This window comes from Pan paniscus, chromosome 14, assembly GCF_029289425.2.
Source record: "Pan paniscus chromosome 14, NHGRI_mPanPan1-v2.0_pri, whole genome shotgun sequence".
NCBI classification, from domain to species: Eukaryota; Metazoa; Chordata; class Mammalia; order Primates; family Hominidae; genus Pan; species Pan paniscus.
The window spans coordinates 111,245,160-111,258,898 of NC_073263.2; the positions used below are offsets into that span (position 1 = coordinate 111,245,160).

General features: G+C 42.7%; 1 protein-coding gene across 1 annotated transcript in view; it reads right to left on the reverse strand.

The window, feature by feature from the left end:
- Positions 1–466: 466 nt before the first annotated feature.
- The window catches only part of IRS2 (insulin receptor substrate 2), a 31,685-nt gene continuing 18,412 nt past the window's right edge, over positions 467–13,739 (reverse strand). The window contains exon 2 of the mRNA XM_034936972.3: positions 467–2,926. Coding sequence (XP_034792863.1) covers positions 2,922–2,926 — 5 coding nt within the window. The 3' untranslated portion in view covers positions 467–2,921. The remainder of the gene's footprint in view (positions 2,927–13,739) is intronic.

Genomic DNA, 13,739 nt, shown 5'->3' on the forward strand with positions numbered 1-13,739 from the left:
GAGCACTAAGCAGAGGTGCATAAGCAGATTCTGGACTGCAGAGCTGGGGAGCGGTCCTGGTTTTACCACTCATGGACTGTGTGCTCTCACACAAGTCTCTTAGCATTTTTGTACCTCGGGCTCCTCCTCTGTAGAATGAGGATGACAATTCCTACCTCCTAAGATTGTCATGAGCTAAAAAGAAGTTAATATTTGTAATGTATTTAGAATAGCATCGAGCACGTCATAAGGACTCTGTTTCGTAGAGTACATAGAATGTTCTGTTTTGTTATAGAACACATTGACTTTTCATAAATGTTGTTATCTGCAGGTATTTTTTGGCTTCCAGAATAAAAGTTTTAAAATTAAAAGGGGTATCCAAGTATTTTTAGGAGCCTAGTATTTCCTCACCTACTCCCAAACTCTAAAAGTAGATTGGCTTTATGTTAAACAGAGAATTCGTACAGAAAAAATCTTCAGGACTGTATTCATTTCATAAATAATGTACTTTATTTTATTGCATATGGCTATTAAGGAGGGCATCCATGATCAATACAGACTAAATACAATGCACTATTCTAGTCCAGTTTATTCTCGTCTCCAGCAGCATCACATTGACCCCTATATACAGCGTGTACAGTGGAAGACAGAGCAAGATAAGTTAAGTCTCTTGTCATATCACAATAGCAAGAAATATATTTAACATCTTGATATCCAGAAACAATACGTACCCAAAAAGAAAACACTGTTTAATAACTGTTAAAGTTTATATAGCAAAAAATATTTTAAATTTAAGGTAAGTCAGGCAAAATGTACAAAGACCCAATATACATTGTGAAGTTTTAGCAAACATAACATTTATACATTTTGGTTCCATTCTGTAAACTAAATTAAAAATGTAAATATTGCATATGCCTTTTTTTGAAATGTACAGGATAGAGGAAAATTTAGCATATTATCATCTGTGTATTTTGCTTGTTTTAAGCTGCAGTATGAACACGAACCATCTGTATAGTGTCATGACTACTCTACGGATAGAGGGCGAGTTAAATATGCATCACTACACTGCTTTCAGCAGGGTCCATATTCAGTCCCTATCGTACCTGGGGGGAGTTACAAAGCAAATACCACCCATTGATGCCTATTCCCAAAACTAAATAAAAACTTCAGGATGTTTTATACATCTTAATAAAGTATATCATACACTGAAATTGACCTTCCAGCTAACATTATATGGCCTATGCACTGCTGTGATGTATAATTTCAGAAAAGTAAAACCTTAAAAATGTTCAGGGAGATCACTTTACATTCAACTTTGTCTTGCAATACAATCCTCTGTTCTAAAGTTCAGCACGGAAGCAGGAAGACTTTTGCATTGCCATTAAATATATTTTTAAGACATTGAATTTTTTGGTCTTCCTCTAAAAAAGCCTCATTTTATTAATGCATTATTCTATAGTGATAGATATCTATTATATATTTATATATATTTTTCTAAAAACAAAACAAAACAAAACCAACAACTTACATCTCCAATGAATTAGTGTAACCTCTCCATGACTATCAGAGAAGATAGGCACTGGGGAAGCCCCCACGGGAGGAGAGGTCGACAGCCCTCCAATCAAGTGTCGAGGGAGCAGAAAACGGCAGAACATTCTGCCGGTCAAGTTCAGCAGTTTTAGGTAACATCTGCGAGAACTGCCACACACTGGTATTTTCAGAATACTGAAAACATAAAACAAGGGTAGTCTTGTCCGGAATTTTTTCGACAAGTAACATGTACTGCGAGACTGCTTTTCTTCTTTTTCTTTTTCCATCAATAACATAGGGGCTGGAATGCCTCTTTTTATCAGTTTCTTTCTTTCCTTTTTTTTTTTTCTTTTTGTTTTTTTGTTCAGGGCAGCCTCACTGGTTGACATAATAACATTTTATTAAAGATAATACATTTTTAAAAAATCAAATCTGCCAAACCCGGACCACCCTGGAATTGCTAGCACGCCTACAGGGATTTTTGGTTACAGAAAGGCATGCCCAAGATTCAGGAGAGCAGAGACATCTGAGCTTGTAAATAGAATAAAAGGCGTTTGCAATGTGAAGTACCTACATAAACATCTACATCGAGAAGATTAAACAAGTCTGTTAAAGGTAAAAAGAGATATTCATCCCCTTCCCAAAGCCCTTCCCTCCCACCTCCCACTACCCAATACAGTTGATTTTCAAAAGTAGGTTGCTTCAGTTACATATAATAATTATTATTTAGTAATCCGTCTTCAAAGTCCAATCCCAAATTTCACTTCCATTGAGAAATGTCAGTCCCACACTGGGCTCGGTGTGGACGTAAACATCGCAGGTACCTGCACTGGAATCCAACAAGCAGCTGTCTACTTGGACCATTTCAATAAGGCCGAGGACCGCGCTCCAGACACACAGCGCAGGGGCTACTACAGGAGGTCCTGTCGGACCCCGCCACGGAAATCCGGCTTTACCTTGAACTGAGGTAGGACTGTGGTCGTTTTGAGTGTAAGCCAGTAAATACCAGATTTTACCACTTCCATAGGTACGGGTGCACTCTCCTAGCATGCTGAGGGTTATATCTGCTTTGCCAAAAGGAAAAGAAGAAGAAATTAAAAGACACTGGCCACAATTTAAGAAGGCCAATGAAAACATCCAATTTTCTTGAGAATAACTTCTTCGGCTAATTTTGTTAAAACAAAACAAAACGCAAACAGCACAATGATGAATGCCCCATCCGGGAACAAGGGAAAGAGGCAGGTGACCTTGCCTTGTCGATGCCTCATCTAACAGAGTCCACAGATGTTTCCAGTCATTGCTCAGATCCAAAAGAAAACTGCAAGCAGCTTCGGGCTGAAACAGTGCTGAGCGTCTTCTTTTAATGATATTCTCTGACATGTGACATCCTGGTGATAAAGCCAGACAGATCTTCACTCTGAAAAAGAAAGGAGGGAAGTTAGCAGAGACCCTCAGGAGAACAGAGCAATCTCTGGAGTTCCAGAAAGGGCCCCTCTAACCCACAGCTAGGACCTGGGTCATTTTCATAAACTGATGACCTTTGAGAAAGAAACATGCATTCATTCTGTTTTCCAGAGGTGAGTTCAGTGGGAAAACTCTTGAGTTTTCCTGGAAGCAGAGCTGTTAGGTTCATGGTGAGTTGTCTAGACAGTTAGGTTCGTATTTTCAATTTAAGAAAAATATTCGCACGTGTTTTTGTGAATCATTCTGTCGAACAAGAAAGAAAAAGAAGGGCCAGTTCCCAGGTTGCACTGCGTGTCTCTGTGATGGAATGACCCCTGTAACTCCTTAGGCCTTGATGCTTCCTGTGTTGTGTGGGATACACAGAATCCACTTGCCTTCCTCCCAGGGCTGCAGAGATGAAAAACTATGACACACATTACAATGCTCTGTAAACTATGTTTATTCTACAAATGTGCACTATGTTATGAAAGTGGAGTAACTAATAACTCCACACTTCTGCCCTCAGAAAACTTCCAACCGGATCATCTACCTCTTTTTGAACGTGCCCAGCAATGGAAGGTTCCTGCACGGCCTCACGTGTTGTTGCATAACCCTCAACATTAGGAAAGGGTTATTTTTATCCACTCAACTTTCATATGTTCCAGTTTAAGTAATTTACCCTTTCGCTGTGCTCAGAGGGGACAGGGACTGAGGACACGTGGCCAGATCTAATTGCTTCCTCCCTTCCAGGATGAAGGATCAAAATTCTTTAACCTTTCTCAATTTCCAGTGTTTTAGGCCTATTTTTACTTGATATATTCCTTCTTCAAGGGACAGAACAAATTGGAAGATTTTGACCTTTCACAGCGTGCTGTTTTCTTCTTTCTAAGCTTCTTGGCTTTTTAACCAAAATGACATACTGTTCATTTTCATCACTCAGCTCCATGAGGGTGAGCACTGCTTTGCTCTCAAACAGGTACATTTCCTTCCTTTGCAGATGCATTTATACCAACTGCATTTCTGGACACTCTTCTAAAATCCTTTAGAATTCTGATCCTAGCCTCTTATCATACTCCCTGACTTACTTTTTTGTGAACCAAATTCTTTTCTCTCCATCTTAAGTTTAGAGGACTGAACTCAACAACACAGAAACTTCCAGTGTGCCCTGAAGCTGAGAGTGAGTCCCTCAAAACCACATCTGCTTATGAACTCGAGGCACTACACGCTATAGCCCCCCAAAAACCCCAAAAGCTTTACAGAAAAAATACTTGTCAATATACAAAGTGAACATTTTAAAATTCCCTACAACGCGACATTCTGAGGCTGTTTTATCTATTTTATTTATTATTATTATTAGTCTTTTTTAAGATGGAGTCTTATTCTGTCACCCAGGCTGGAGTGCAGTGGCATGATCTTGGTTCACTGCAACCTTCACCTCCCAGGTTTGAGCAATTCTCGTGTCTCAGCCTCCCAAGTAGCTGGGATTACAGGTACGTGCCACCATGCCTGGCTAATTTTTGTATTTTTAGTAGAGACGGGGTTTCACCATGCTGGCCAGGCTAGTCTTGAACTCCTGACCTCAGGTGATCCACCCACTTAGGCCTCCCAAAGTGCTGGGATTACAGGCGTGGGCCACTGCGGCCGGCCTATCTTGTTATTTTTAAAAAGCTTTATGTCCATTATAAATTTAATAAGTAAACAATGTTCTGCCAATGAACCTTAACAGAATTAATTTCTTCCTAAGGAAAGATCTGTCTTTGAGTTATCTGATTCATTATTGTTGTGATTTTCAATCCCAGGAGACTTCAGTGAGAATCTAATTGTTTGTATCCCCTAAAAAAAAACAGGCATTTGCTAAAACACACCTTGACTTGTAATTCACCCTAAAATGAGCTTGCATTTTGTCCCTGAGACCCTGGTTTGGGAAGAATCCCATGGCCACCACAAAGCAGGTAACTGAGACTCTGCAAACCCATTGACAGAAGAATTTCTAATCAATTGCTTATTTTATTTTGACACTAACAATTAGCTAAATGTGGCTGAATTATCTCATGTTAACTCTAAGTCTGTTATTTTGAAAACAGCTAAACAAGTAAGTTCTTCAGTTTCTCAAACTTAAGCACTTTGTCATATAAATGGCGGGTAAATTATTGCTGAAAAAAATTACTTTCCATTTTCATTTGTGATTTCATGAGGCCACTGACATTTTCATTATTTTTTTAGGATGCTGTATCACTGTAAAATTCAACTCTTATCATTACATCTTTGCGAGCTCTAATTAAGTTGAACATGTAATTTTATTTTTTGGAAGTAGAATACAGTTATCAAAACGTTAATTTCTAAGTATTAGCATTATGCAAGAAAAGAGCTGATAAATGGCAAGGAAGTAATTCATCCATGCATTTATTCATGCAATGACCTTTCAACAATTTTCTTTTTTTAATTCTACTCTGGTGCAAGGCCTCACTGATAACTTGGGGGAAGATGGCTGACAAAAAAAAAAAAGGAAAGGGGAAAGGGAAGGGCAAGCGGAAGAGGAACAGGAAGGGGAAGAGGAAGGGGAAGGAAAGAAAAAAAAAGAAGGGGGAAGGGGAAGGAGAAGGGAGGAAGGGTTATTACAGGAAGATGAACCTGTTACTGGCACACTCAAAGGACACAAGAGAGCTGAGGTGAGGGAGACCAGAAACAGGATGACCACCCGCTCAGAGCCAGGCATGGGGGTGTCAGCTGTGCGGCGTTTCACACACATCTACATGCACACACGTGCACCAGCGCAAGCCCAACGTGCATGTGTCTCACCTAGCCTGTCTCCTGTTAGGTTAATACAACTGCTTTCAACGGCCGCCTCCTTTCACGGTAAAGCGAGAACTGTGGTCTGGGTGTGCTCAGCGGGCACAGGCCTGTGGTTTTGCTCCTCAGTGCCCTGCCTCTCACAGACCTGCTTGCTTAGACATCCCCCCACCCCAGGAGGCTGCGGCTGATTCCAGGTGACCCTTTGGGATGCTTGGAAGCGCTCGCGGTGATTTAAACAGAATTAACCAGCAGAAACAATCCTTTGCGGAGGTGCAAAAGGGCAGCGAGGAAAAGGCTGGAGCACACCTCAGATTGGACCCAGATGACTAGGACCTGCCAGCCACAGCAGAGGGATTGGGATACAACAGAGACCTAAGAAGCATCAGTACTAAGAATTTATGGTGGAAAAAAGGGATCTGTTTTGAAACCCTAAGTATAATTTTTATTCATTTGTTAGAGAAAGAAGGTCTAAGACAGAAGCCATCTGCCTGAACTGATGTCTCAAATACCTTTTTCCAATTGAGCTGGTGGTAGAATCTTTGCCACACATACTATTAAAGGCCCCAGGCATAGGGCTAAATGATTAACACGTGCAAGGGCTCAGGAGGGCTCTCTGTAGTTCACACACAGCTTTCAGACACCAAACACCAAGAGCTGGTGCCCCTGGTTGAAACCACCACGGCAACACGATACCTGCCACCCACCTGACAGCCACCCACTCATCAGTGACACTCCCCTACCCCAGGAAGAAGAAAGCTGGAAAACACTCCAGAGATTCAAACCTAGGAATGAGGGTAAACTTTTGCCTTTATATTCATTTACTTTCAAAGTAACTGAAGTTATCCCTCACCCTGAAAATCAGCCTGGTTCATCCTGACCAGGGGAAAAAAACACACCAACAATTTTCTAACACTAATCATCTGACATCCTCAACCTTTAAATATCATCAAACTTCAGGCTTCCTGAAGATGAGATTCCAGCAAAAATTTATTTGTTGTATTATCTGTGTTCATTTTAGTAGAAGCAAAGAATTATTAATTTTATGGCTGTTCTAACCGTGAATATTCACTAAGAAGGAAGAGATTTTCTGAATTCATCAGCTGTAATGGCAAAACCAAAAAGAAAACAATAAGACTCACGTGTTGCTCATGAACACAATGACAGAACACCACACACCACACCTGCTGCTACAGGTAATCTATATAAAAAATGTAAACTTACTGATACTCATTGAATTTGTCACATCGCTCATTACACACTGTACTACTCTGTCCCTTAGACGTTGCTTTGTAAGGAAATCCATCCACAGACGTATCCACGTAGAGTTATTTGAGCAAATAAAACCAACAAACAAAAACACTTTTAGCAGAGATGAGAGTTGTTCCATGTGACATGTCGTGCAGTGTATCCACTCCGCATCTCCTTTCTGCTGTCGCTTGTGACAGATGACATTCATACGTGGGATACAGTCCCCTGTGCCACTCACCATAATGCCCTGCAGATGGGCAATAATTCCTCCCCTTTTCTCCTCCACTTAAAAGAGCAATCAGAATGCAAATGAAGGAGAGAGCTGTCAGTAAAAGCTCCACCTTCAAACTGCTCAACTTGACTCCCCCGAAAGAGAGAAAGGAGGAAAGAAAACAAATCACTAGAAAACATTGTGATTAAGACAAGGAGGAAAGCTTCCTTGTAATATATGGAACAATGTCCCAACAATGACATGTCACACGGAGCTGGGCACCATGACTGCAATCACATTACAGAAAACTGAAGTGGGCATCAAGCCTAGAACATGTTGGAAATAAGGTCAATTTGCTCCAGCCAATAAAATCAGGCAGCATTTTAGGCACACAGTCTGACTCACCAATCCTTTTTCTTCATAATTTCTCATGACAATTTGGGTTTGGACATGTTTGCCTCCAATGTTACATTTCGATGTTCAAAATCCAGGATATACACCTGGGTCGTGGTAGCTCTGCCCAGGGAGGCCCCGGTCCTCTCTGCAGAGGGGCTTACGGCCACCACGTAGGGCCCCATGGCACGGCTGTGGGACATGGGGCCTCACAGGCCTTTGGTGAGCAACACTGGACTACCCAGAGGCCAAATTCATGGAGTAGGTAAAGATGCTTTCACATTTTCAGCCATAGCTGAATTAGGAGTGTTACAAATACTGATGTACTTGACAAAATGAAACGATACACTTCTTAAAATTAAAATTTGTATTTCTAGTAGCAAATGTGATTCCGAAAGCAATGAAACCTTCCATGAGCTCAAACATATCGTACAGGTACATCTCAGTGCCCAGTTTCAGCCTTTTATGTTAAACACAGAATTACAAGGGAAAATTGACTTTTCAGTTGCAGGAGCAATTCTGAGAAAAATAAACCCGATAATTTAGTATCTCCAGACTTTACTAAAGCAAGACACTCTAAGAACATGAAAAAAAAAAAAAAGGTAAGGTTGGGTATGATAACAAAAGCCAGAGATTCCAGGAAAAACGGTTACTTGAACTTTTCTTTTAAATTGGAAAAAAAACTAACTTAAAAGGAAAATATGGAAGAATAAGTTCCCCATGACAAACAGGGGCAATAACTTGCTTTCCTGCTGCCCTCCTTGAGAAAGACTGAAAACATTCTTTTCTATGAGCTCATCACTTCCACTGACAATTAAAATCATTTCATTTTGAATGCTTGTTAGTAAAAAAAATTCCGAATATCAAGTTGCAACTTGATGTTAATGACACAATACAAAATAGGATGAGACAATCTAGTTGTCTCACAGGCTGGGTTTGGTAAAAGGTATCTTCCCCCTTTAACTCCTGTTTAATCCTGCACATAAGACCTGGTCTTACTCATCCAAAACTAGGAAAATCAGGCCTCCTAAACTTTTACCTACTGCACTTCAAATTCCCTCTACACATTCAACTTTCCTACACAGGAGCCTGTATAAATTTTACGGTGCACGGCTACAGCAGATTGTGTAACACAGAATGTACACGGTTCTTTTCTGAGTGTTATTGTTAAAAACCCTGCCATGTGCATGATGTGAGCTATTCGTCTATGGCAAGAACTGCCCACTGCCCCTGCAGCAGCCGCCAATGCCATACAAGAAACAGTATCGATGATTCTTCTGCACAAACACCTGAGATACAAAAGTTCCAAGAATTGCGGGTGGACCCTTTCTTTTAAATTATGAAATGTTAGACCCTTTTTAGTTAAAACCCAGACCAGGAAGCACGAACAACTTGCTGAAGCCTCCCTGCCAGTCTGTGGAAGAACAGGGTCCTCAACTTCTCCCAGAACACTTTCCTCTCTGCTCCCCTTTGGTGACAATGAGATGGGTGGGACAGGGCAGGAGCAGAGACACCTGCAACTGTCACCTGGGGCCCCAGAGTGTCAACTTCCACAATGAACCACTAGCTCTTTATAAAACTCTCCTCGAAGGACATTAAACAGCATGCTAGCATGTCACAGTGAAGCCTGTGAGTCGATGAGGGTGTGCTCCACGGTCGGTCTTCCTTGCCAGCTGATGCCCAGGCCCTGCCTTCTCACCTCCCTGTCCCCAGCAGCCAGCAGCCTGCTGGTCAGGTCCTTAGTAAAGCTTATAGGTATTAAATTGAAGCGAAAACCCCATGTGGTTCATGCCATTTCTCACAGGCAGAAATGCTCAATAAAGTTTTCTAAAACAGAACAAAGTTTTCTAAAACAGAACGAAGCTTTAGGACTGCGTGAGACCCAGAAGAAAAGAAAACCCTTTCCAGCCCACTCGGAGAGTGACGTTCCAAGCAGAGGTCAGTAAAGTAAGGCCAGATCTGGCTTGCCTGTCTCTGCAAATAAAGTTTTATTTGGGCACAGCCGTGCTCACGCATTTACATATGGCTGCTTTCACACCATAAGCAGAGTGGAGCAGCTGTGACAGAGACTGCATGGCAATGAACCTAAACTCTTTACTACCTGACCTTTCACAGAATGTTTGTTAATCCTTCAAGGAGCACATGAACATGGCAACCTTTACTAAGGAAGACAATGCGCAGAAAAACAGGCAAATTTGTCAGGAAAACACCATATATTTCCATCTGTGTGTTATGCTGGGAAACTAATTGATATCCCTTTGAAAATCATCTGCAAGCTTACGTACTTTAGAAATGAAATACTGTCTACTAAAAACCACACTATCCTGTTACAGACCCTACTGAAAAAGAGGACACACATCACAAAATCATTTATGAAGCCAGCACACTTTTGGAATGAATTTCTCTTAGCTACCGCTATTCTATTTGATTTTTCATGCATAACACAAAAGTGCTCAATAAATCTAATCATTGCTAAATACATCCTACACTAGCATTCTTCCTTTAACAGAAGTAAAGGTTTACGTATGAGATCTACAATTCATTAAGGGTCCAAATCTTTTCTCTTTCTTGGGTCATTTGAGAATGTGAATGTAAGCATTATGCTTCTGCCCTAAGAGTATTTGGGCCAAGTGATATGAGGTGCATTAAAATCGCAAATAGCCAATGAACGACGTAATTCTTTTCTCAGATTTAACACGTTTATACGTATGGTTTTCTTACTAATCTAAAAAAATTTTATGTACACCATAACAATGTTTATATTGTTTATATCAGAAATTATAAAACCTAATTATATTTTTGCTACCAAATTAAGAGAATGTAGAATAATTACTTATTCACAATATATCCATCTCCAAATAGCCTATTGTTATATATCATTTCAACTGGACCTTTTTTCTACTTTAAAAGCTTAAATAACTGTAGGTAAATCCCCCCTCCCTGGTCTATAACATCTATGTGATATAGGATTTCAGCTTTGTCTCTCCAGGGACAAATCCATCTATCTAATTTAAAAGCCTCCTAAGAATCACCACGTAGCCTTTAACTGAGCCATCTACTAGAGTCAAGGTTGAAGGGTCAAATCCTACTTAGTCACTGAAGCGCAGGCTCTCTTTGCAGAGATCAAAGTGCCCATTCTTCCTAATCGGCCATATCAAAAACATCCTGGCTCTTCCCTGGGAGCCTAGGAATGACTCCATGCCCCCATCTCTGTACTTTAAACTACATGCCATTCCCACGACTCTCAGGATACAGGTGTGAAAGGCACTGTGGCCACACCAGAGCCAGGTCCCCAGGGCTAGCATCTAGGAACCACTTCTTACCAGCTGTGTAATCTCTACAGCTATGTCTCTAAGTCTGCTCCCTCTTATGAAGATGGGGGCACTACCTCTCCCACCCTGAATTCCCCAGTGGAGTCACAGGGAATCTGTCAAATGAGATTTCATGTATAAAATATATAAATAATTAATACAAAAAATACGTATGTTCTTTCATTCATAAAGAAGCACATGCTACTAGCACAACTGGCATTTTGTGGTTGGCTTCCCTTTGCTTTCTTTGTGCACCTTCAAATAATGTATACATGTAACCACATGCTGTGTTCTCAACTACAGACTTCTTAAGACCAGGCAGCCCTGTGCTGCCAGGGAAAGACAGGCTCCTCCCACCCTTATGTTCTGGCTAATTTGTGGAGAGCCACAGTGGTGTCTCTTAGTGCATTTGTCATCACAGCTCTTCCTCGTTCAAAATTGTATTCGTGAATGACACCACGAACAACCACAACTGCAAGCAGCAAATAAACAACTGTCGAATGCACAAAAATAATGGCAAATTGCTCCTAGAATAAAATGAACAAACTTGTTTTAATTGGACAGAAGTGGAACACAAGTAGAATTGTTTTTCTGGGGGTAACTCTAGGCCATTTAAAGCTGCAAAGAGTGCCTTTGCCTAGCTGCTTTCTTCATGTCCTGAAGACAGGACAAAATGCCCGGGAAGGGGCCTCACATGTCTACTACTCAGGCAGCTGCCCATAGATAACACGAATCCCTTGCCACGTCACACATGCCAAGCACACAAAATGCATCATCAACAGGCTGGACTCCGCCTGGTCCAGGCCACTGGGAGACAGCACTTCCCTTCTCTCTGCTCTATACAAAAAGGTGCAACAAAATGCAGGCCGACATTTAAATTCCTCTGCCACAAATGACAGAGATTTACATCTAACTAAAGCACTATTTATTGAAATTTCAGTAATGCAAAATGGAAAACGCCAAGTTACCAACTATATAAAGTTCATTTACTGGAGAAGCAAATAAAATAAGACAGCAGCAGCTGATCACCAGTCCTTGCCCAAGGATGTGGAGACAGAGGAAATCCACATCTTTGGCTCCTCCTCCCCACCAAGCATGTAGATATCCCAGCCTCATCCACCTTGGCTCCTCCTCCCCACCAAGCATGTAGATATCCCAGCCTCATCCACCCTGATTCCGACTCCCCACCAAGCATGTAGATATCCCAGCCTCATCCACCTTGGCTCCTCCTCCCCACCAAGCATGTCGATATCCCAGCCTCATCCACCCTGATTCCGACTCCCCACCAAGCATGTCGATATCCCAGCCTCATCCACCCTGACTCCAACTCCCCACCAAGCACGTAGATATCCCAGCCTCATCCACCTTGGCTCCTCCTCCCCACCAAGCATGTCGATATCCCAGCCTCATCCACCCTGACTCCAACTCCCCACCAAGCATGTAGATATCCCAGCCTCATCCACCCTGATTCCGACTCCCCACCAAGCATGTAGATATCCCAGCCTCATCCACCCTGATTCCGACTCCCCACCAACCATGTAGATATCCCAGCCTCATCCACCTTGGCTCCTCCTCCCCACCAAGCATGTCGATATCCCAGCCTCATCCACCTTGGCTCCTCCTCCCCACCAAGCATGTCGATATCCCAGCCTCATCCACCCTGATTCCGACTCCCCACCAAGCATGTAGATATCCCAGCCTCATCCACCCTGATTCCGACTCCCCACCAAGCATGTAGATATCCCAGCCTCATCCACCCTGACTCCAACTCCCCACCAAGAATGTCGATATCCCAGCCTCATCCACCCTGACTCCAACTCCCCACCAAGCATGTCGATATCCCAGCCTCATCCACCTTGGCTCCTCCTCCCCACCAAGCATGTCAATATCCCAGCCTCATCCACCCTGATTCCGACTCCCCACCAACCATGTAGATATCCCAGCCTCATCCACCCTGATTCCAACTCCCCACCAAGCATGTAGATATCCCAGCCTCATCCACCTTGGCTCCTCCTCCCCACCAAGCATGTCGATATCCCAGCCTCATCCACCCTGATTCCGACTCCCCACCAACCATGTAGATATCCCAGCCTCATCCACCCTGATTCCGACTCCCCACCAAGCATGTAGATATCCCAGCCTCATCCACCCTGACTCCAACTCCCCACCAAGCATGTAGATATCCCAGCCTCATCCACCCTGGCTCCGACTCCCCTGCATGTGACCCACTGGCACTGAAACAGTGCACAAGTCATATTCAGTTACTGCACATGCCCTTTCAGCCAAAATGCCAAAGTGTCTATAAAGTTACTCAAAAACTTAAGTCTAAGCAGAGGAAACATACATTCTTTAGGTTCGGTAGAACCTAAAATGGCAAAGATCTTGTAGACATTTTCAAATGCTCATGGGCTGGGAGGAGCCTCACACACCAGAGGACCCAGATCTGCGAAATGCTTTGGTCAGGGACATGGAGGGAGGTTTGGATGAGCGGGCAGCCTAGAAACGTGGGCCCCAACTTCTCCTGGAGGGTCCAGCAGGGTGCCCAGAGTCAGAAGCAGTTGGATTCAGAGTGAGGACAGGCCCCTTGCTCCTGCCTGTCAGGCCCAGGGACAGGGGCCAGAGGCTGTGCAGGTCAGTGTGCACCCTGGCTCCTGTCCAGGCGGGCCACACCGGGAATGTGGCCACAAACATGTCTTCTGCCCTCCCCTCCTTTCCAGCAAGGAGAAGGAGGTGTGGAAGAAGAAAATACCCAGCAACATAAAGATTCCATTTCCCAAATTGCCAGAAGTTTGGAAAGGGGAGAACTGATCAATTAATGATAAAGAAAACAT